General features: G+C 53.7%; 1 protein-coding gene across 2 annotated transcripts in view; it reads left to right on the top strand.

The window, feature by feature from the left end:
• The window catches only part of RRP12 (ribosomal RNA processing 12 homolog), an 81,045-nt gene extending 59,539 nt beyond the window's left edge, over positions 1-21,506 (top strand). For both annotated transcript variants that reach the window (XM_074382705.1, XM_010333227.3), the window contains 19 exons: positions 3,404-3,468; positions 3,559-3,721; positions 4,202-4,356; positions 4,592-4,659; positions 5,252-5,345; positions 6,287-6,445; positions 6,572-6,652; positions 6,808-6,913; positions 7,098-7,205; positions 7,783-7,940; positions 10,732-10,823; positions 10,953-11,117; positions 11,236-11,411; positions 11,623-11,748; positions 14,279-14,328; positions 17,710-17,782; positions 19,239-19,306; positions 19,604-19,686; positions 21,054-21,506. In XM_074382705.1, coding sequence (XP_074238806.1) covers positions 3,404-3,468; positions 3,559-3,721; positions 4,202-4,356; positions 4,592-4,659; positions 5,252-5,345; positions 6,287-6,445; positions 6,572-6,652; positions 6,808-6,913; positions 7,098-7,205; positions 7,783-7,940; positions 10,732-10,823; positions 10,953-11,117; positions 11,236-11,411; positions 11,623-11,748; positions 14,279-14,328; positions 17,710-17,782; positions 19,239-19,306; positions 19,604-19,686; positions 21,054-21,156 — 2,093 coding nt within the window. In that variant the 3' untranslated portion in view covers positions 21,157-21,506. The remainder of the gene's footprint in view (positions 1-3,403; positions 3,469-3,558; positions 3,722-4,201; positions 4,357-4,591; positions 4,660-5,251; positions 5,346-6,286; positions 6,446-6,571; positions 6,653-6,807; positions 6,914-7,097; positions 7,206-7,782; positions 7,941-10,731; positions 10,824-10,952; positions 11,118-11,235; positions 11,412-11,622; positions 11,749-14,278; positions 14,329-17,709; positions 17,783-19,238; positions 19,307-19,603; positions 19,687-21,053) is intronic.
• Positions 21,507-21,876: the final 370 nt, after the last annotated feature.

Here is a 21,876-nt window from a genome sequence, read left to right as displayed (position 1 = left end):
GATTACAGGCACGCGCCACCATGCCCAGCTAATTTTTTTTGTATTTTTAGTAGAGACGGGGTTTCACCGTGTTGACCAGGATGGTCTCGATCTCTCGACCTCGTGATCCACCCGCCTCGGCCTCCCAAAGTGCTGGGATTACAGGCTTGAGCCACCGCGCCCGGCCCATCTGGCTCATTTTTTAAAAATTTTTTGTAAGCCGGACGTGAGCCACCATGTCTGGCTGCGTTTTTTTTTTCTGCGTAAAAATAGTATTGTATGGTTCTTTACACATGTGCAAAAAAAAAAAAAAAGTTTTATTTCTACTATATTGGAATTAACGTGCATATATTAGTAACTTAAAATTTTTCCTGATATTAAAAAACAAAAAATTATCCTTTTTTCAACAGAAATATATGCCCATCAAAGAAAATATGGATGACTCCCAAAATGGGGGGTCATTACCATCATTAATGTTACCTGTAAAACCTAAGGCTGATAATATGTACCCCCTTCTTCCTGGTAATACTACATGTAGGTATCTGTCCTGAGAAGATAATTAGACAATTGCACACTGATTTATGTTCCTAACAAAGATATGCCTGCAGTATTGGCTTATACTAGCAAAAACATCCTACATCTTTCTCATTAGGGTTCCAGTTAAATTAGTATGGTAAACGGTGGCTCAAGCCTGTAATCCCAGCACTTTGGGAGGCCGAGGGGGGTGGATCACGAGGTCGAGAGATCGAGACCATCCTGGTCAACATGGTGAAACCCCGTCTCTACTAAAAATACAGAAAATTAGCTGGGCATGGTGGCACGTGCCTGTAATCCCAGCTACTCAGGAGGCTGAGGCAGGAGAATTGCTTGAACCCAGGAGGCGGAGGTTGCGGTGAGCCGAGATCGCACCATTGCACTCCAGCCTGGGTAACAAGAGCGAAACTCGGTCTCAAAAAAAAAAAAAAAAAAAAAAAAATTAGTATGGTAAAGCTCTACTTTTGGCCAGATGCAGTGGCTCTTGCCCATGAGCTCAACACTGTGGGAGGCTGAGGCGGAAGGACTGTGTGAGCCAAGAGTTAAAGAACAGCTTGGGCAATATAGCAAGACCCTGTCTCAACAACAAAAAAATTTTATTTTTTTAGTTAGCCAGGTGTGGCAGGCATACCTGTAGTTCAGTCTACTTGGGAGGCTGAGGCAGGAGGATTGCTTGAGCCTGGACGTTCAAGGCCAGCTTGGGCAGCAGAGTGAGACCCCCATCTCTACAAAAATAGTTCTTGCCGGGCGCGGTGGCTCAAGCCTGTAATCCCAGCACTTTGGGAGGCTGAGGCGGGTGGATCACGAGGTCAAGAGATGGAGACCATCCTGGTCAACATGGTGAAACCCCATTTCTACTAAAAATACAAAAAGTTAGCTGGGCATGGTGGCGCGTGCCTGTAATCCCAGCTACTCAGGAGGCTGAGGCAGGAGAATTGCCTGAGGCCAGGAGGCGGAGGCTGCGGTGAGCCGAGATCGTGCCATTGCACTCCAGCCTGGGTAACGAGTGAAACTCTGTCTCAAAAAAAAAAAAAAAAGAAAAAGAAAAAAATAGTTCTTTAAGCCCCACTTTGAGATGTGATATAGGCATTATAAAGAAAGAAAGAAACCGCTAGGTAGGGACAGACAAGTCTAGCAGATGGTGAGTTGAACAGACAAGTTCTGTATCCTAACTCTGCCACTCCACAGTTCGTGACTTGGGGCAGGTTTTGTTTAATTTCCCAGGGTCTGCTCCTCATCTGTAAAATGGGCAAGGTTTGTGAGGATTAAATGAAAAAAATCATATAAAGTGCACATTATACAGACTGCCGCATAGTACTTGCTCAGTAAATGTTACCAGCTTTATTGTCAAGTAAACAAGGTTACAGAATGAGATATGTGTAGTATATTTCTGTTTATGTTTTTAAAAGTGGGCATGTGCCCAGGTGCAGTGTTGCACTCCTGTAATCCCAGCACTTTGGGAGGCTGAGGCAGGTGGGTTGCTTGAACTTAGGAGTTCGAGATCATCCTGGGCAGCATCCTGAAACCCTGTGTCTTCCAAAAGTTAGCTGGATGTGGTGGCATGCCACGCCTATAACGCCTATAGTCTCTGCTACTTGGGAGGCTGAGGTAGGAGGATCGCACGAGCTGGGAGGTTGAGGCTGCAGTGAGCCGAGATTGCCTCACTGCACTCCAGTCTAGGCCACAAAGTGAGACCCTGTCTCAAAAAAAAAAAAAAAAAAAAAGTGGGCATGTGTTTGAAGAAGTGTAAAAGAGCAACAAGAAACAGGCTACCTCCAGAGGAGTAAGAGTATGGAGAGACATTCACTTTCTGTTTATGATAGGTTTGGTTTTTTTGTTTTGTTTTGAGACAGAGTCTCACTCTGTAGCCCAGCTGGAGTGCAGTGGTGTTATCTGGACTCACGGCAACCTCCGCCTCCTGGATTCAAGCAATTCTCTGCCTAAGCCTCCCAAGTAGCTGGAATTACAAGCACCTGCCACCACACGCGGCTAATTTTTTTGTATTTTTAGTAGAGATGGGGTTTTACCATCTGGGCCAGGCTAGTCTTGAATTCTTTTTCTTTTTTTTCGGAGACGGAGTTTCGCTCTTGTTACCCAGGCTGGAGTGCAATGGCGCGATCTTGGCTCACCACAACCTCCGCCTCCTGGGTTCAGGCAATTCTCCTGCCTCAGCCTCCTGAGTAGCTGGGATTATAGGCATGCGCCACCATGCCCGGCTAATTTCTTGTATTTTTAGTAGAGACGGGGTTTCACCATGTTGACCAGGTTGGTCTCGATCTCTCGACCTCGTGATCCACCCGCCTCGGCCTCCCAAAGTGCTGGGATTACAGGCTTGAGCCACCGTGCCCTGCCTCTTTTTTTTTTTTTTTGGGGACGGAGTTTCACTCTTGCTACCCAGGCTAGAGTGCAATGGTGCGATCTCGGCTCACCGCAACCTCCGCCTCCTGGGTTCAGGCAATTCTCCTGCCTCAGCCTCCCGAGTAGCTGGGATTACAGGCACGCGCCACCATGCCCAGCTAATTTTTTGTATTTTTAGTAGGGACGGGGTTTCACCATGTTGACCAAGATGGTCTCGATCTCTTGACCTCGTGATCCACCCACCTCGGCCTCCCAAAGTGCTGGGATTATAGGCTTGAGCCACCGCGCCCGGCCTGCTAGTCTTAAATTCTTGACATTGTGATCCACCCACCTCAGCCTCCCAAAGTGCTGGGATTACAGCACTTTAGTCTAATTTTACGGTGAACAAATACGATTTAATTTATGGGGACAAGGGGTGTCACCCATCTTCCTGTCCTCAAGATTGGGCTTTTGGTTTGGTTTGGTTTGGTAAATAAGGCCGGTCGGTCAGGAGGGTGCCGGGCTCACACTTTGTCCCTGTCTCACGCTGCAGCCATGGACCTGGCTCAGGCAGGCCACACAGTGGAGTCCAAGATCTACGACACACTCCAGTGGCAGGTAAGGGTCAGCTAGGGGAGGGCATGGATACAAGCACATGGGCACAGGTGGCTGCATGTCACCTTCCTTTACTGTCCCTTCCTTTCCCAGATCTGGACACTCCTGCCTGGGTTCTGCACGAGGCCCACAGATGTGGCCGCCTCCTTCAAAGGGCTGGCACGGACGCTGGGCATGGCCATCAGCGAGCGTCCAGACCTGAGGGTCACTGTGTGCCAGGCTCTGCGCACCCTCATCACCAAGGGCTGTGAGGCAGGTACGTGTGGGCTGTGGGAGTGGGGGCTGGGGAGGATGTCACAGGTCCCTGGCCCATCCCCTGGCTTGCTACGCTCCTTGCTAGGCAGAGCCACAGAAACTCGCCTCTGGAGCGCATCCTTTGCTGCTTCTGCTGCAGACCCCAGGGGATAGCAGGAGGCTGGAGACCATGCTTCCCTCTTCCCTTTACTTCCAGTGTGCTGACAGCTGCTGCCGGTTTGTTTAGTCGGTGTTGAAGGCTTTGCTCTGTGGCTGGCACTGTGCTGGCTTGCTGGGGTTGGAGCCATGGAGGACCACCAGTCACGGGGCACCAGTCTCTCCATGCCCTGGCTCAGCTCCTACCACACAGAGCCCAACACCTATGGGCTCCAAGTCCTGCCAGAAGCTCCCCTAAGAGAAGGCCTCTGGGCCGCAGCCCCAGCAGCCACTGAGGCACAGTCAATTCCTGTGCCTTTAATGCAAACTTTGGTCCTTTTGCCAGAGGCCGACCGTGCTGAAGTGAGTCGCTTTGCCAAGAACTTTCTGCCAATCCTCTTCAACCTATATGGCCAGCCTGTGGCAGGTGGGGACACTCCAGCCCCTCGCCGGGCTGTGCTGGAAACCGTCAGAACTTACCTCACCATCACTGACACTCAGGTGAGCCACTGGAGGGAGGGGAGGAGGGAGGAGGGGAGCTCTCAGGTGGACAGTGTCAGAGAGGCCGAGACCCTACCCACCAGGGCTCACGCGGGTCTCTGCGTTCTGGAGCACATCCCAGCAGTCGTGGGGCTGGGGGCTGCTAATGGTGGGGAGGCTGCTCTGGAACTGCTGCCTTTGCTGCTCTCTTAACTTCTCAGTTACTCTCTCCTCTTCATTCCCTTGGGGCCACCAGTTGGTGAACAGTCTCCTGGAAAAAGCCAGCGAGAAGGTGCTCGACCCTGCCAGCTCTGACTTTACCAGGTAATGTACTAAGGGCCTGCACTGGAGCTGGAGCAGCCCAGGGAGCTGGAGGGTGCATCTGGCGGAAGCACTGTGGCTTCCCTCTTGAATTATTTAAGGAAGTCTTGAGGTGTTAATTGTCTGGGCTGTGCTGAGAGGCTGTGCTGAGAAGCTGTGCTGACTGGTTCCTTCTTCCTGGAAAGGCCATTTAGTATGCTAGGGAAGAGCAAGGACCCTGGAGACACGCCATCTCACCATCAGATGGTTCTGATCCCAGTCCCGTCACTTATGGGCTATGTGACCTTGGACAAATCACTTATCCATTCTGCCTCTAAGGCGTCATCTGTAAAATGGGCCTGATAATAGTTCTTGGCAACAAGGTTGCTATGAGGATTGAAGGAGTTAGCAGGTGTAAAACACCAGGAACGGTGCCTGATACATCCTGAGTGCTCAGTTAGGTGCTAGCTATTATGATTGTTCATGTGCTCCTTCAAGCCCTGTGTCCTCACCCTGACTTCACGCACCTTCCCGTACCCAGTAGTCCTAAGAACACTGGTAATCTGCGCCCTTCTCCAGCTCCCACCCCTCTTCTTGGTCTCCTGCCCCTGAGCAGATTGTCTGTCCTGGACCTGGTCGTGGCCTTGGCTCCGTGTGCTGATGAGGCCGCCATCAGCAAGCTGTACTCCACCATCCGGCCCTACCTAGAGGTGAGCCTTGGCAGCCAGGAGCCCTGCACAGCCACGCTTGGGGACAGATGGGCTGTGGGAACGTGGGGCCTGTCTTCTGTCTTTGTCCCTTGCTGCTGGTCAAGATCAAGTCCCTGTCTGCTTTCTCCTGCAGTGGCTTCCCTTTGTGTCCTGTATAGCCCTTTTGTCTTGTAGGTCCCAAAGGGACAAAGTGCACCGCTGTGCTTAGGCCTTGGCTGCCGAGTGACTCCTGTAGAACCAAGGCCACGCTCCTTTGCTTGGCTCCCTCCCCGCCCATCCAGAGTGGCCTGAGCTTCATTCCACCCAGTCCACTCTCCTCCGCCTTAGGGTCCCGGATATAACAGGCCCTATCTGTGCCTTTGCAGGGGTTGGGTCCTCAGCTTGAAATGCCCTCTGCTGTGGCCAGCAACCAGACGGGGCTCAGCTCAGCAGCAACCCCCTGAAAGCTGCCCCCACTGCCGCAGTTCAGTAGCACTTACCTAACAGTGTGAGAGGTGCTCTGGGAGGCACGTGCAGGTGGACACAGACGTCTAGGGCCAGGCCACCTCACCTTGGGAAAGGTGTCCCGGGTTGGGGTCAGGGGAGTGTGACAGAGAGCTGGTTTGGAGGAGCAGGGAGCTGTCAGTCATAGAAGCAGAGAGAAGAGTGCTCCAGCTAGAAAGAGCAGCAGGTGTGCAGGCCTTGGCACGTGCCAGGCATCATGAGCTCCGGTCACTGGAGTGAGCACTGTTCGGAGCTGGGTGAGTAGAGTGGATTGGCGGACCCCACGGCATGACCCCCAACCCCTGTGTCTAGCCCAGGAGTTAGCCACTTGCTGTCCACATTCCACTGGCCCTCTGTCAGGCCACATGAGCCCCCACGGGGCAGGGCCCGCTTCTGCTGTGGATGGCATTGGACAGGGGGTGAGCCCCAGGCCTCTGTCACCCATTTCTGTCTGCCAGAGCAAGGCCCATGGGGTGCAGAAGAAGGCCTACCGAGTGCTGGAGGAGGTGTGTGCCAGCCCCCAGGGCCCCGGGGCCCTCTTCGTGCAGAGCCATCTGGAGGACCTGAAGAAGACACTGCTGGACTCGCTGCGGAGCACCTCCTCACCTGCCAAGAGGGTGAGGGCTCTAGAGCCACCCGCTCTGCCAAGGGAGCCTGGGCAACACCAGGAAAGGAGCCACTGTTGAGGCTTGTGGGGTAGAGGTAGCACTGAGGGGTTCTGACTGTGAGCCCCCTGCCCACAGCCCCGTTTGAAGTGCCTCATACATATCGTGAGGAAGCTCTCAGCTGAGCACGAGGAGTTCATCACTGCCCTCGTCCCAGAGGTGAGTGTGCATGTGTGTTTTAGAGGCGGGTCCCTGGAATGTGGCTCTTAAGGGCCTCAGGATCCAGGGAGGGGAGTCGTGGGGATAGGGGGACTCGATTCGCTGCCTGGGCGGATGGCTCGGGGAGCAGGTGCTCAAGGGGCTGTCTTGGCCAGGTGATCCTGTGCACCAAGGAGGTGTCCGTGGGCGCGCGGAAGAACGCTTTTACGCTGCTTGTGGAGATGGGCCATGCTTTCCTAAGGTTTGGCTCGAACCAGGAAGGTGAGGCCCAGGGGATGCGGGCTAGGGGTGGACACTGCTCATAGGCTGGGGTTGGGAAGCACCCCTCAAAAAAGGCGGAGAGAGCTCTGTGCCCTGGCCCTGGGCAGGCTGCTCCCCTCTGGCCCTCAGTCCCCCTCCCTGGTGGGTCCTTCCTGCTGTGACCCGCCTTGGTCTCTGTCCCCAGAGGCCCTGCAGCGCTACCTCGTCCTGATCTACCCTGGCCTGGTGGGCCCGGTGACCATGGTCAGCTGCAGCATCCTGGCCCTGACCCACCTCCTTTTCGAATTTAAAGGTAAATGCTTATTTCCTAGAAGGCCAGAGAGGCCCTCAGGGTAGGTAGATGCCCAAAAGGTCAGGATAAGGTGGCTCCTGGAACTGGGAAAAGATGCCCGGAGGAAGGAAGAGAAGCCACACGCAGCCCAGCTTGCCTCCCTGTCTCCCTTCCTGCAAGTCTGTGCCTCCTGCCCTTGCGGCTGTGCCAAGGCATGTTCCTCAGGCCTGTCCCCGACTGTGACTGTGCAGTCCAGTGGCCCTGCATAAACTGTCAAGCAGTTAGGAGGCAGTTAGGGCTGATGCCGGCATTTCAGTACTAGTCCTGCCTCTTGGCAACCACATGAGACCTAGAACAACTTGATTAGCGCCTAGCACCTCAGCGCCCTATCTCTAAAATGTAAGCAAGAAATAGCGCCTACCTCAGGGGACGAAAGGCTGAAGGCCACTCCATGGAGAGTGACTGGAACTATCCCAGGCTTTGGAAAGGCTCTCCATGTCAGCTTCTACTGACATTTGAGTGGCTGTTTTCCAGTGGGGGGTTTTGGGTCTGGGTGGGGTTCTGGGTGTCTTGGACAGTGACCCCCTCACTGCCACAGGTCTGATGGGGACCAGTACAGTGGAGCAGCTGCTGGAGAATGTGTGCCTGCTTCTGGCCTCCCGCACCCGTGACGTGGTCAAGTCTGCACTGGGCTTCATCAAGGTGGTGGTGACTGTCATGGGCGTGACACACCTGGCCAAGCATGTGCAGCTGGTGGTGAGTGTCCCTGTTCCCCTTAGCGAGTAGCAAGGTGGCCTCTGAGCTGTCAGTGTGGACCCAGAAGCTTCAAGGCCAGCAAATTTCAAACTTGCATTTTGGTCTTGCTGGCTAGAGGCTATTCCTCTGGGGCCCCTGCTGGGCTACAGAAGGATCTGAAGAGCTTCTTGGTATTGGGTTCCTGGCCCTCTCTTGCCAAGAGAAGCCTCACCCAGCCTGGGACAGGCTTCCAGACAAGCTGTGCACTGTATCTGCTGCCTCATTTTCTTACATGCGGCTGACTTGAGTCACACCAGACCTCCTGGTCCTCTTGCATATTTTCTTTTCTTTTTCTGTTTCTGTTTTGTTTTGTTTTTTGAGATGGAGTTTCGCTCTTATTGCCCAGGCTGGAATGCAGTGGCACAATCTCTGCTCACTGCCTTCTGGGTTCAAGTGATTCTCCTGCCTCAGCCTCCGGAGTACCTGTAGCTGGGATTACAGGCACGCACCACTGCGCCCAGTCCCTCTTGCATATTTTCTTTGTGTCTTGCCTTGGGTTCAAGATAGGAAGGGGCAGATGAGAATCAGCATACCCTCCCACTGCCCTCAAAGCCTGTAGCTTAACTAGGGACCAGAGGTGGGGAGAAGAGCTAGACAGTGATTCACCATGGAGCTATTCGAATTTACGGACGCCCTGGCCGGGTGCGGTGGCTCACGCCTGTAATCCCAGCACTTTGGGAGGCCAAGGCGAGTAGATCACAAGGTCAAGAGATTGAGACCATTCTGGTCAACATGGTGAAACCCTGTCTCTACTAAAAATACAAAACTTAGCTGGGCATGGTGGCAGGTGCCTGTAATCCCAGCTACTTGGGAGGCTGAGGCAGGAGAATCGCTTGAACCCAGGAGGCAGAGGTTGCAGTGAGCCAAGATCACACCACTGCACTCCAGTCTGGGTGACAGAGCAAGACTCTGTCTCAGAAAAAAAGGATTTATTTGAAGTCCTTCAAAGAGTGGATGGGAGGCCAGATGCGGTGGATCACTTGAGGTCAGGAGTTTTGAGACCAGCCTGGCCAACATGGCGAAGGCTCATCTCTACTAAAAACTACAAAAATTAGCCAGGCATGGTGTCAGGTACCTGTAATCCCAGCTGTTCATGTGGCCGAGTTGTGAGAATTGCTTGAACCTAGGAGGTGGTGGGTGCAGTGAGCCAAGACCATGCCTTTGTACTCCAACCAGGGTAAAAGCGCAAGACTGTCTCAAAAAAAAAAAGAGTAAATGGGGACCCTCTCGCCCTAGCCATTTGGGAGACATTGGAGATGAGAAGATCTGGGCATGGTGGCTCACGCCTGTAATCCCAAAACTTTGGGTGGCAGAGGCGGGCAGATCACGAGGTCAAGAGATCAAGACCATCCTGGCCAACATGGTGAAAGCCCGTCTCTACTAAAAATACAAAAATTGGGCCGGGCGCGGTGGCTCAAGCCTGTAATCCCAGCACTTTGGGAGGCCAAGGCGGGTGGATCACGAGGTCAAGAGATCCAGACCATCCTGGTCAACATGGTGAAACCCCATCTCTACTAAAAATACAAAAAATTAGCTGGGCATGGTGGCGTGTGCCTGTAATCCAAGCTACTCAGGAAGCTGAGGCAGGAGAATTGCCTGAACCCAGGAGGCGGAGGTTGCGGTGAGCCGAGATCGCGCCATTGCACTCCAGCCTGGGTAACAAGAGCGAAACTCTGCCTCAAAAAAAAAAAAAAAAAAAAATACAAAAATTAGCTGTGCATGGTGGTGTGTGTCTATAGTCCCATCTACTCGGGAGGCTGAGGCAGAAGAATCATTTGAACCCTGGAGGCAGAGGTTGCAGTGAGCTGAGATTGTGCCACTGTACTCCAGCCTGGTGCCTGGCAATGGAGCAAGACTCTTGTCTGAAAAAACAAAAAACAAAAAACAAAAAACAAACCACTCATCTTAACCCGGGCACGGTGGCTCAAGCCTGTAATCCCAGCACTTTGGGAGGCCGAGGCAGGTGGATCACGAGGTCAAGAGATCGAGACCATCCTGGTCAACATGGTGAAACCCCGTCTCTACTAAAAATACAAAAAAAATTAGCTGGGCATGGTGGCGCGTGCCTGTAATCCCAGCTACTCAGGAGGCTGAGGCAGGAGAATTGCCTGAACCCAGGAGGCAGAGGTTGCGGTGAGCCGAGATCGCGCCATTGCACTCCAGCCTGGGTAACAAGAGCGAAACTCCGTCTCAAAAAAAAAAAAGAAGATCTTCACATGTAACCCAAACTGGGCCACATGAAGGCTTAAGAGGGATCCAGCCAGAGCAGAATGCAGTGAGATGGGAGGGGCCTAGGGGCCAAGAGAGACCTTGGGGTGCTAGGGGTGAAGCAGGAACCAGAGCATTAGATGATTCTGGACTGAACTCCAACCTCTATGGCCATTTAGCAGACACTTCACCCTCTGTGCCACCACATCCTCTTCCATAAATAGGGGGTGATGGCATGTATCTCTGGGTAGTCCTCAGGATTCAAGGAGAGGATATGTGTCAAGTACCAAGCACTGTTTCAGGCTAAAGCTCTCATCCCGCGAGGGTGCTCAGGCCTTGTGTCCTGAAGAAGGGTGTAGCCGAGAGATGGGGGCCGCCCACCTGAGGGAAGCATGACCGGCCCAGGGTGTGGGCCAGGAGCAGGGCCGCTCTCACCCTGCGCTCAGCGGGGCCTCTCCTCCTGCGGCCCTGGTCTGGACAGCAGTGAAAGGACAGCCTGGATGGCTCACCTCACTGAAAGCCTGGTGTTCTTGCTGTCCGGCAGATGGGAGCCATTGGGAAGCTTTCAGATGACATGCGGCGGCACTTCCGCATGAAGCTTCGGAACCTCTTCACCAAGTTCATCCGCAAGTTTGGGTCTGTGCACCGAAGGGGGTGGGGGTAGGGCAGGCGAGGAGGCGACGGTTTCCAGTCCTTACAGGGACACTACCTCTGGGTTGAGCTGTCTGGCCTGTGCCTCTCACCAGCCCTTCGTTGTCACCTCAGATTTGAGCTGGTGAAAAGGCTGTTGCCGGAGGAGTACCACAGAGTCCTGGTAAACATCCGGAAAGCTGAGGCCCGGGCCAAGAGGCACCGAGCCCTGAGCCAGGCTGCTGCAGAGGAGGAAGACGAGGAGGAGGAGGAGGAGCCCGCCCAGGGCAAAGGCGACAGGTGAGACCATGGTAGGGCCCTGGGACCTGGTGTCCCCCAACCCAAGGGTCTGCTGACAGTGCCCGCCCACCCCTGCCTCTCCTGGGAGCCTTCTGACTGGGGGCTACTCTGTCCTTAGCATTGAGGAGATTTTGGCTGACTCAGAGGATGAGGAGGAGGATGAGGAGGAGGAAAGAAGCCGGGGCAAGGAGCAACGGAAGCTGGCGCAACAGAGGAGCCGAGCATGGCTGAAGGAGGGTGGCGGGGACGAGCCCCTCAACTTCCTGGACCCCAAGGTGGCCCAGCGAGTCCTGGGTAAGCACAAGGCTGGGCTGTGCACTCAGAAAACAGACTTGCCATGGTGCCAGGTTCTTAGGTGGCGGGTAGGGGGTGGCATCCGTGGCAGGCCCATGGGCAGGGCTGAGAGGTGCCCATTTGGGGTCCCTGAACGGGACTTGCTGGTCACGAGGGTGTAAGTAGCACGGGACTGGCCTTCCACCTTCTCATGCCAAACTCTCCACACCAGCCACACAGCCAGGGCCGGGCCGGGGCAGGAAGAAGGACCATGGCTTCAAGGTGAGCGCTGATGGCCGACTGATCATAAAGGAGGAGGAGGACACCAACAAGATGGAGGAAGAGGAAGGCGCCAAAGGTGGGGCCCAGCGCGCTCGTCCATTCATTTATTCACTGTGTTCACTTATTCCTTCGGTGACCACTGGTTGAGGAAGCGTGGGTAAAAACCGACCTGAGAAACTCATCTCTCAGGCAGCCCTCAAACTTTTTGAGTTTCTCAAACTATTTTTTTTTTTTTTTTTTTTTTTTTTTTGAGACGGAGTTTCGCTCTTGTTACCCAGGCTGGAGTGCAATGGCGCCATCTCGGCTCACCGCAACCTCCGCCTCCCGGGTTCAGGCAATTCTCCTGCCTCAGCCTCCTGAGTAGCTGGGATTACAGGCACGTGCCACCATGCCCAGCTAATTTTTTGTATTTTTAGTAGAGACGGGGTTTCACCATGTTGACCAGGATGGTCTCGATCTCTCAACCTCGTGATCCACCCGCCTCGGCCTCCCAAAGTGCTGGGATTACAGGCTTGAGCCACCGCACCCAGCATAGTTTCTCAAACTTTTTTTTTTTTTTTTTTTTGAGATGGAGTTTCGCTGTTGTTACCCAGGCTGGAGTGCAATGGCGCGATCTCGGCTCACCGCAACCTCCGCCTCCTGGGTTCAGGCAATTCTCCTGCCTCAGCCTCCTGAGTAGCTGGGATTACAGGCACGAGCCACCATGCCCAGCTATTTTTTTTTGTATTTTTAGTAGAGACGGGGTTTCACCATGTTGACCAAGATGGTCTCGATCTCTTGACCTTGTGATCCACCCGCCTCGGCCTCCCAAAGTGCTGGGATTACAGGCTTGAGCCACCGCGCCCGGCCAGTTTCTCAAACTTTTTAGACCATGTTAACAAATCTTCGTATGTTGTAACCGAGCCATTTATACAATACATATTTAACTCAAGGGAAACTATCAGAAACGTTAGAAACTAAAAGGAAACTAAAAGAAACTATCAGAAACGGTCCTTCCCCTTCCTGTGTGATACACTGTTAGAGGCTTCTGTTTTCCTCCTCCCCCTCCTCTTCCTTTTCTTCCTTCCTCTTTTTTTTTTTTTTTCTTTTTTTATGCAAGCTTGACTAAGGCCCTGAAGATCATTTAGAGGCAGAAAGAGCCAGAGGCTGCAACCCTCCCAACTCCCCAATCCCAGTGTCTCACGTTGCCCAGGAGTCCCTCGGGTATGACATCTCGGAGCCCTCTTTAGTTTTTCCTGGCGCCTCTCCACATATCCACCCATTAGCTAAGAAACACCGAGGTCTTTGAGAACACACCTGTCTTCCCTTTGTTCGGTTCCTACTGCTGTGAGTTCTGGGCCCTTGCCTCTCTGCACCTCCTCACTCAAGCCTCGCTGCTCTGCATGCACCCAACGGCACCGGCTGTGTGACTGCTGCCACTCAGCCTTTCCTTAGCGCCATTTCCTTGCTTCAGAGTGGATATCATACAATCCTAGTGCCTACTTTTCCGGGCTGGAATGAAGAGGAGTCGGTGTGACGGCACAGTGTACGTGCGGGGGTTACATGTGCCTGTTGTAGTTCCGTGTCTAGTGTCTTCTCTCTTCCTCTCTCGCCCCCGTATACTTTCCCATCTCCTGTTCCCCTTGGTGCCCAGGCATTCCTGAGGCTGTCAGGACCCCTGCCCTCTGTCTCTGCCTTTCCAAACCCCCCTGCTCTTCAGGATTCAGTTCAAGGCCCCTTTTGTAGCCTTTTCTGGGCACCTCAGACTTTAGGCCTGATTCCCCCAGAACTCCTGCCTAGCCCAGAGGATGCTTAGCCTTTGGCCCTTGGTCATGTGCTTTTCTTTGGAGATGGAGTCACATTCTTTCACCCAGGCTGGAATGCAGTGGCTCCATCTGAACTCACTGCAACCCCCATGTCCTGGGTTCAAGTGATTCTGCCTCAGTCTCCCAAGTATAGGGGACTATAGGTATGTACTACCTTGCCTAGCTAATTTTTGTATTTTTAATAGTGATGGGGTTTCACCATGTTGTAGGCTGGTCTCAAACTCCTGACCTCAGGTGATCCTCCCACCTCGTCCTCCCAAAGTGCTGGGATTACAGGTGTGAGCCACCACACGGTCACGTGCTCTCTATTGTCTTTTGGTCATTGATTGACTGACTGAGTTTCTCTTCCTTCCAACTGGTCAGTTTCATACATGGAGCCCAGCACATATTGCATGGGGCAGAGATTTCAAACAGGAGAATGAAGCCATCCTGGTACAGTGGGGGCGTGTGTGGGGCTGTGGAAGTGCCAGACTCCTGCGGAAACCTGGGGCTTTCTTCAAATCTCAAACAGATGAAGGGTGGGTGAGTGGGGAAAAAAGTTTCAAACAAAGCCGTTATTCACTGCGAAAGTAGGATCACCACATTTTTGAGGGGCCATGATCCCTAGGGCCTAGGATGAGGAGAAAGGCGCAGTGCTCAGGGGTCTCATCTCTTCTAGCAGAAGGAGGATGTGGGTCTGAGGAATGCAGTTTCCTGAGGCTGGAGTTGGTGCCCCCTCAGCCTGGTGAGCCAGGAGCGGGAGAAGGAAGTAGGTTTTGAGGAGCTCCCACGTGTTCACAGGCTTCTCTTTTTTGGCTTCAGGTGAGGATGAAGAGATGGCTGACCTAGTGGAAGACGTGATTGTCAGGAATGTGAGTAGTTCCTGCAGACCGGGGGCTGGCGCTTCACACTTAAGCCTGGGCCCCACAGCTTCTCACCCCCACCACACACAGGCATTGCACCTGCCCTGCTTCTGGAATGCTCAGTGCGATCTCGCAGGTGTGCATAGCAGGTGGTCCAGAGGGCTGTGGGTGCCGTGCCAGAGGGGTGATGCTTGCCTAGTTCAAGGAGAAAGAAACAGAGACCCTTGTCTCCAGCAAGGGCATGTGCTGTGCAGGGGCGAGGGCAGCAGCTTCCCTGTGTGCTCCTGCATGGGGTGGGGGCATCCACCATAGGGAGCATGGCTGTGCACTGGACACTGTGCTGAGGCCCCATGTAGCCTCACAAAGATAGGGACTCCATCGTCCCCAGGGTCACAGGGCTCAGCTGGTGCAAACCAGGAATTTGAACCCTGGTTTTCCAGTCTCCTAAGCACGGGAATTCAACCTTTTTGCCACCATTACCCCTGTTGACCTGGCAGTGCTGCCTCCCAGGATGGAAATAGCCTCTCAGCTGGCCCACCTGAAGCAGCAAGAGTGAAGTGGGCCCAACCCATCACCCAACACCTGTCAGTCTCAAGCTCAATGGAACACTTCTGGGGGCAGTCTGAAGCAGTTTCTTCCTTCTCTGTCCTTCCAGACTGTGGCCCAGTCCATACAGCCTTCCTAGGCCCCACCCATAGGTGACAGGTACCTAGGTCAGGGGTATAGTGGTATTGGTGGGGAAGCAGCAGGCTCTGGGGTCCCATTTTGGTTTCAGCCTAACCTTTTAAAGCCTCAGTTCCTGATCTGTAAAGTGGGGTTATAAATAGACCACCTGGTGGAGTCACTGGGACAGTTTGGTAAGATTGGCCATATGAGGTGCGTTAGCATGGTGCCTGGTGAGTCACGGACTTCCCCCACATTCCCGTTCTCATTGGTGTATTTGTGAACGTCTGCCCGTATGCCTTGCCAGGTGTCCATCTGCCCAGCATGACTCGAGGAAATGCTTTGTTATTAGAGCACTGTCACAGCGCAGAATTCTGTTTGAAGAACTGAGTAAAATCCAGACGAGTCCTGGGTCAGAGGGTAGCTGAGGACCTGAGTGGCCTCTGATGCAGGAAGCCCCTCTGGGATGCCCTTGAGGAAAAGCAGTGGGGCTTCTGCTAAAAACCCTCCCACCCCTCTCTGCCTCCAGGCCACTGCTCCTGCGGGACAGCTCCACCCACTGGGAATCCTTCCTCTGCTTGGCCTGACATGGGCCCCTCTGAGAGGCCACCCTCGGCCTGTCTAGTCTCCCTTTCCAGATGATGGCAGCTGTCTGCCAAACGTGTGTCTCTGGGCCCATCCTGCCTGGGCTCAAGTCCTGGTTTCTGAGGACAGTGCTTGCCATTTAGTGATGCCAAGTAAGCCGTGATGACTTGATTATTCACTTTTCCAGGAAATCTTTTTCCAGTCAGAGCTCCCTAGGTTCCTTGAGCAAAACTTTACATGTGGCTTTGCACATCCTCGGTAGCCTACTCCTCTTCCTGGTCAGGGAGAACCGACCACAGCCTTCTTGTTTTCTTTTGTTTTTTTGAGACGGAGTTTCGCTCTTGTTACCCAGGCTGGAGTGCAATGGCGCCATCTCGGCTCACCGCAACCTCCGCCTCCTGGGTTCAGGCAGTTCTCCTGCCTCAGCCTCCTGAGTAGCTGGGATTACAGGCACGCGCCACCATGCCCAGCTAATTTTTTGTATTTTTAGTAGAGACGGGGTTTCACCATGTTGACCAGGATGGTCTCGATCTCTTGACCTCGTGATCCACCCGCCTCGGCCTCCCAAAGTGCTGGGATTACAGGCTTGAGCCACTGCGCCCGGCCTCCTACACAGCCTTCTAAGGATGGCCCCCACTGCCCAGGTAGAGCGGGACTGGGCAGACGTATTGTCTCCAGGCACTGAGAGGGCCTCAGGGTGGCTGCACTCCATTGCTGTTACTGCCACTTGAAACCCCCTAGAGGCTTTCTTGCATGGCACTTGCTGAGTTCTAACTCTTCTTTTTTATTTTTTATTTTTATTTTTTTTATTATTATTTTTTTTAAAGACAGGGTTTCACCATGTTGGCCAGGCTGGTCTTGAACTCCTGACCTCAGGTGATCCGCCTGCCTTGGCCTCCTAAAGTGCTGAGATTACAGGCGTGAGCCACCGCACCCCACCGAGTTCTAACTCTTCTGCCGACCATTGTGGAATCATGCAGGGCTGGGGTACAAGCAGCTGCCTCCATTGAAGGCCAATAGGCTGTCCTGTTGGCCAGGCACCAGCTGAACCAAGAGCCAGCTCAGCCATCATCTCCCAGAGCGCACCCAGAGTCCGCTCCCTCCCAGTTCCTGTTTCTCTCCTAGGGGCCCACTCTGCTGGGCTTCAGCCAGTGGACCTGGTGTCCCCGTCCCCCAGGTACACCCTATGTGTGCTGCAGGCTGTTCCCTCCGCCCGGACTGATCCCTTTCCCTGGTCGGCCTCTGAGCCTGCCTCTGGATCCCCTGTATAGCTGGAGCCCTGGGATCTGCAGTTTCAAGAGGCTTATGGGGCACAGTGGCCCAGACCACAGCGCAGGGACCAGCCCTTCCTGCTGGGGCTGCCTCTGTTTGCCTCTCCTCCCTCCACAGCATGCCTCTGCCTGGCCTGATTGTTGGTGACTAGGCTCACGTCTGGTGTGTTGGGGCTGCTGTGAGGCTTGCCCTCCTTCCCTTGGACTGCCTAACACAGCACCAGGCACACAGTAGGTGTTCTGTCACTTCCTGTTGAATATAATTGACGAGTTGACGTGTCTGTCTATGTTCATAACTGCTAGATTGGTAGCATTGTTGAGGACCAGTGATGACTGGTTTGAGCAGGGGTCTCCCACCTACCTGAGAGCCCCTGGGACACAGGAACTAGATCCTGTGCCCTATGTCCCCAGTGCCTAGCACTTAGTAGGGGATCAGTGAGTGAGTGACTGATTAATGGAGAAAGTGGGGTGGGGTTTGTGTGAGGCAAAGAGCTGGTAAAGCTGTTGTCTCTGAACAGTCTGGGGACCTCATTTTCCCCTTTAGGAAGGCTGGGTAAGCTGATGTCAGAAGCCCTATGGGCAATGCAGGTCTGGGTGGGGCCTGGAGTGGAAAGGCAGAGCAGGAACAGCTGCCACCAGCCCAGCAGACAGGATGTGGCCAGAGCCTCTCTCGTGCACCACCTGGCTGTGTGATCTTGGACAGTTCCTTGCCCTCTCTGGGCCTTAGTTTCCAAGTTTATAAGTGGGAGGTGAGAAGCTTGGCAGAGAGCCTCTCCTGCTTGATGCAGGATACTCTCCTGTTGCTGTTGACATTCCTGAGAGCAGGCACATCCCCTGGTTTACTCACTCCCCACCTATTCCTTCTCTATAGAAAAAGCACCAGAAGCTCAAGCACCAGAAAGAGGCTGAGGAGGAGGAGCTGGAGATGCCACCTCAGTACCAAGGTGAGGCTTCCACTACCCTGTCCTCGGACACACAGATCCCTGTCACCTGCACTGGGCGCTGGAGTCACAGGCAGGAGTGGCAGGGCCATGAGGGTACACAGCCTGGTTGCACTCACTTGGCGCCAACAGAGTTTGGCTAATGTGACACCCAAGACAGGCCTGGGCCCTGGGAGGGCAGGAGAGCCTGGGGTAGGAGGTATGTGCGTGGAACCCCAGCCTTCTGAAGAACCCTGAGCCGCAGCTCCACGCCGCCCACCCAGGCTTCCCAGGAGGTTTACGTCTGCCCCTTTTGCGAGCTGCTTGCCTCTCTTGGTCACCCTAAGAGCACGAGCCCTGAGTCAGGCTGGGTTTGGAGAAGCCACTTGGCCAGTGCTGGGGCTGGGAACTGGGAGGGTTGGTATTGGGCCTGGTCGGAGGGTTTCCCTCTATATCTGTCTCTGGGCCTACCAGCTGTTGCCCTCCTAGAGCAGCTGCTAGAAGTGCCAAGGTGGCTTCACCTCTGCTTTCTTCTTCGCAGGGCAGCCATGTGGGACCCCTGCCCCCAAGCCCAAGCCCTTGCAGCAGGGCCCTCACTTTGCATCTGGAGGTTCAGAGGCTCCTGTGGGAAGCCTCTGATTCCAGTAGCTGCTGTGTCCTCAGAGCCCTAGAGCATAACACAGCTGCACAACCTCACAGCTCTTCCTCTGGGCACCCACGAGCCAAGGCCAGCTCACCTACTGTGCCCTGGGATGGAGTGGTACAGGGACAGTAGTACCTGGCAGTCAGTGAGGCAGGGGCCTGGGGTCAGGGTGCTGGCCCAGCCTCTGCTTAGCTGTGTGACCTTGGCCTGGTTACACACTCTCTCTCTCTCTGAGCTTCTAGTTTCTCATCTGCAAAAAAATGGGGAATGGGGATGATTCATGTTGGTCATCTCAGAGGGTCCTCCTGAGCTGACATTGTAGGATTCCATCCACGACTTAACTGTTGAGTGTTGAAGTCCAGGCTGGAGAAGGCAGCTAACTTTGGACAGGGATCCTGATCTCACTAAGCCACAGTGTTCACATCTGTGCAATGGGATAAACAGCTGTCCTTCTATCTCAGTGCTGAGGTTGAGAGGCTTGCCTGAGGTTGGAGTTGTAAGTGGCAGAGCTGGGAGTGGAACCTGGCTGGTTGAATTCTATCTGACTTTGGAGAATATGGGTTATTTTATGTTAGTGTATTAGTGGAGAATACCTGTGTTCCCAGAGGTCTCTGGGAAGCTATAAGGATTCTGGGTCAGTCTGAGGAGCCCGGTGATCTGTCAAATCACCAGCCGCTCTCTCCTCGAGGAAGGTCTTTATCCTGGTTTGATAGAGCCAAGTTCTTGGCCTTCACTCATCTGCTATCTGGCACCTCTCTGATAGAGGGTGCCCATCACCTTCCAGGAGGAGGCTGCCCTGGCTTTACCTGACTTGTAGTCTCTGTGTTCTCCCTATAGCTGGAGGCTCTGGCATTCACCGCCCTGTGGCCAAGAAGGCTATGCCTGGGGCCGAATACAAGGCCAAGGTAAGAGCTACATGCAGGGCATGGAGTCTCCTGGCACTGGAGGGGTGCCAGGGAGGGGCAAGAAGGAGCCGTGCCCAACACTGTCCTGGGAGGCACCTTCGCAGAACTTGACTAAGGCTAGGGAAGAAGAAGGGGTGTACCAGGGCCTTGTTGGCATTCTGAAATGGCCTTCCAGGGATACAGGAGCTCTTTGACACCACCTAAGGCAGAGGATGAAGGGAGGTTATGAGGTCTGTCAAGTTTAGCGCAGGGACAGAAGGGGCCCTCCTAGCTGACTCTGTTTTTCTGGACGAACAGAAAGCAAAAGGTGATGTGAAGAGGAAAGGCCGGCCAGATCCCTATGCCTACATCCCCCTCAACAGAACCAAGCTCAACCACAGGTATGGCGCTGTGCCAGGCTGGGGCTGGAAAAATGGGTGGGGAGGAGGCTGCAGAGTCCTCTAAAGAAGGGAAGGCCTTATTCTCCTTCTCAACTCAGTATGAGTCTCTTCCAGCTTTTTTTAAACATGCACCTATGTCATATAGTTGGTAGCTACCTGTATTACTGATTTGAACTGCTTATTTATTTATTTTATTTATTTTTTTATTTTGAGATGGAGTCTCGCTCTGTCGCCCAGGCTGGAGTGCAGTGGCGAGATCTTGGCTCACTGCAACCTCTGCCTCCTGGTTCAAGCGATCCTCCTGCCTCAGCCTCCTGAGTAGCTGGGACTACAGGAGCGCACCACCACACCCAGCTAATTTTTGTATTTTTAGTAGAGATGTCTTTTCACCATGTTGGCCAGGGTGGTCTTAATCTCTTGACCTCGTGATCTGCCTGCCTTGGCCTCCCAAAGTGCTGGGATTACAGGCGTGAGCCACTGCGCCCGGCCCCAAACTGCTTCTTTAAACATGATGTGATGTCATACAGACGTTTTCTGGTATATACGTACTCTACATAGCCATAATTTATATAGCTTTGTATAATTTTGCATTTCTAATCCCTTTATTGGTAGGAAATTAGAGTTGTTTCCGACTTTGGCCCTTAAATTGGGTTATGTGTGGCCGGGCGCGGTGGCTCAAGCCTGTAATCCCAGCACTTTGGGAGGCCGAGGCGGGTGGATCACGAGGTCAAGAGATCGAGACCATCCTGCTCAACATGGTGAAACCCCGTCTCTACTAAAAATACAAAAAAATTAGCTGGGCATGGTGGCACGTGCCTGTAATCCTAGCTACTCAGGAGGCTGAGGCAGGAGAATTGCCTGAACCCAGGAGGTGGAGGATGCGGTGAGCCGAGATCGCGCCATTGCACTCCAGCCTGGGTAACAAGACCGAAACTCCGTCTCAAAAAAAAAAAAAAAAAAAAAAATGGGTTATGTGTAAGACTGCTTTAAAAACTAATGTTACTAGGGAAATGGTATTCTAAAGGTCTAGCTTCTGCAGATTGTAAGTTACCTTTCAATGAAAGGATGGATGGGCAGAGGGAGCTTTAACTTTGTCTGGACATACATTAGAGGAAGAATGGGAGGGAGGCCTGTTTCCAGGGGGATAATTGTGCCAAAGTGGAACGGTCAGGTCAGGACATGAGCTGTGTGGAAGGGGGGCCGCGTGGAAGCTGGAACCACACGTGGTCTGCCCCGTTCATGTGCTGCCCACCACCTGGCAGCCCTCTTCTCATCCCTGCCGGTGCGGGGGGTGAGCCATCATTTGGCCTCAGGAGGGGCCTCCTGTTCTCAGCCAGCTGTGAAACTTCTGTTCCCTGGCCCTGCAGGAAGAAGATGAAGCTGCAGGGACAGTTCAAAGGCCTGGTGAAAGCTGCCCAGCGAGGTTCCCACGTGGGACACAAAAACCGCAGAAAGGGTCTGAGGCCCTGAGGCTGCCTTGCCGCCAGCGCCAGGTGCTCAAGACTCTGGCAGAGCCTGGATTCAGGATGACTTGGAAGTAGGGCTTGGCTCTCAGAGAGAAGTCTTGGATTTAGAAACTCCAAATGGGAATCACCCTTCAGAGACATCCCTGCTGCCTGGAGGTGGGAATGTGGTTTCAGTGCCTCTGAGTAGGTGCAATGAGGCACCTTTGCCTTCTGCCCAGAGTGGCCGTGAGCACCAGAGCAGATGATCTCCGTTTCCACCAGCTGCCTGTAGCCAGCCACATGGCACCCTGGCTGTGGTCTGGGTGTGTGAGATTTATTGTGCCACGATATAGAATAAATGTGTCTCATCCTGCATTTTTTTCTAGAAACTGTTCCCCCTCCATGAGTAAGAACAGTGTCCAGTTGTTGACAACGGTGGCTTACCCTCTTCCTAACTCCTTACATCCAGCCCAGGGCATAACATGATGCTTTGCCCATAGAACAGGCTTTGGAACTTGCCCAAGAGCACCCACCTGTGTCAGGAGGGGCAGCGAATGCCCCAGGGCTGGTGTCCGGAGCTGCAGTTCAGCACCAGGGTCTCCCCCGGCTGCCCCTGGGCACAAGTCTCTCCAGCTTCTTTGTTCACTGGTTCGACAGCGTTTGCTGAGCCCTCCACGTGCCCAGCATAGCCTGCTTCATTCACCTCCCTGTTTTCCAGTATTATGTTTATCCCAGACAAGTGGAT

This window comes from Saimiri boliviensis, chromosome 12 (assembly GCF_048565385.1).
Source record: "Saimiri boliviensis isolate mSaiBol1 chromosome 12, mSaiBol1.pri, whole genome shotgun sequence".
In the NCBI taxonomy this organism is placed as follows: Eukaryota; Metazoa; Chordata; class Mammalia; order Primates; family Cebidae; genus Saimiri; species Saimiri boliviensis.
The sequence above is the reverse complement of the archived record's forward strand: the minus strand, read 5'-3'. Positions and strand labels throughout refer to the sequence as shown.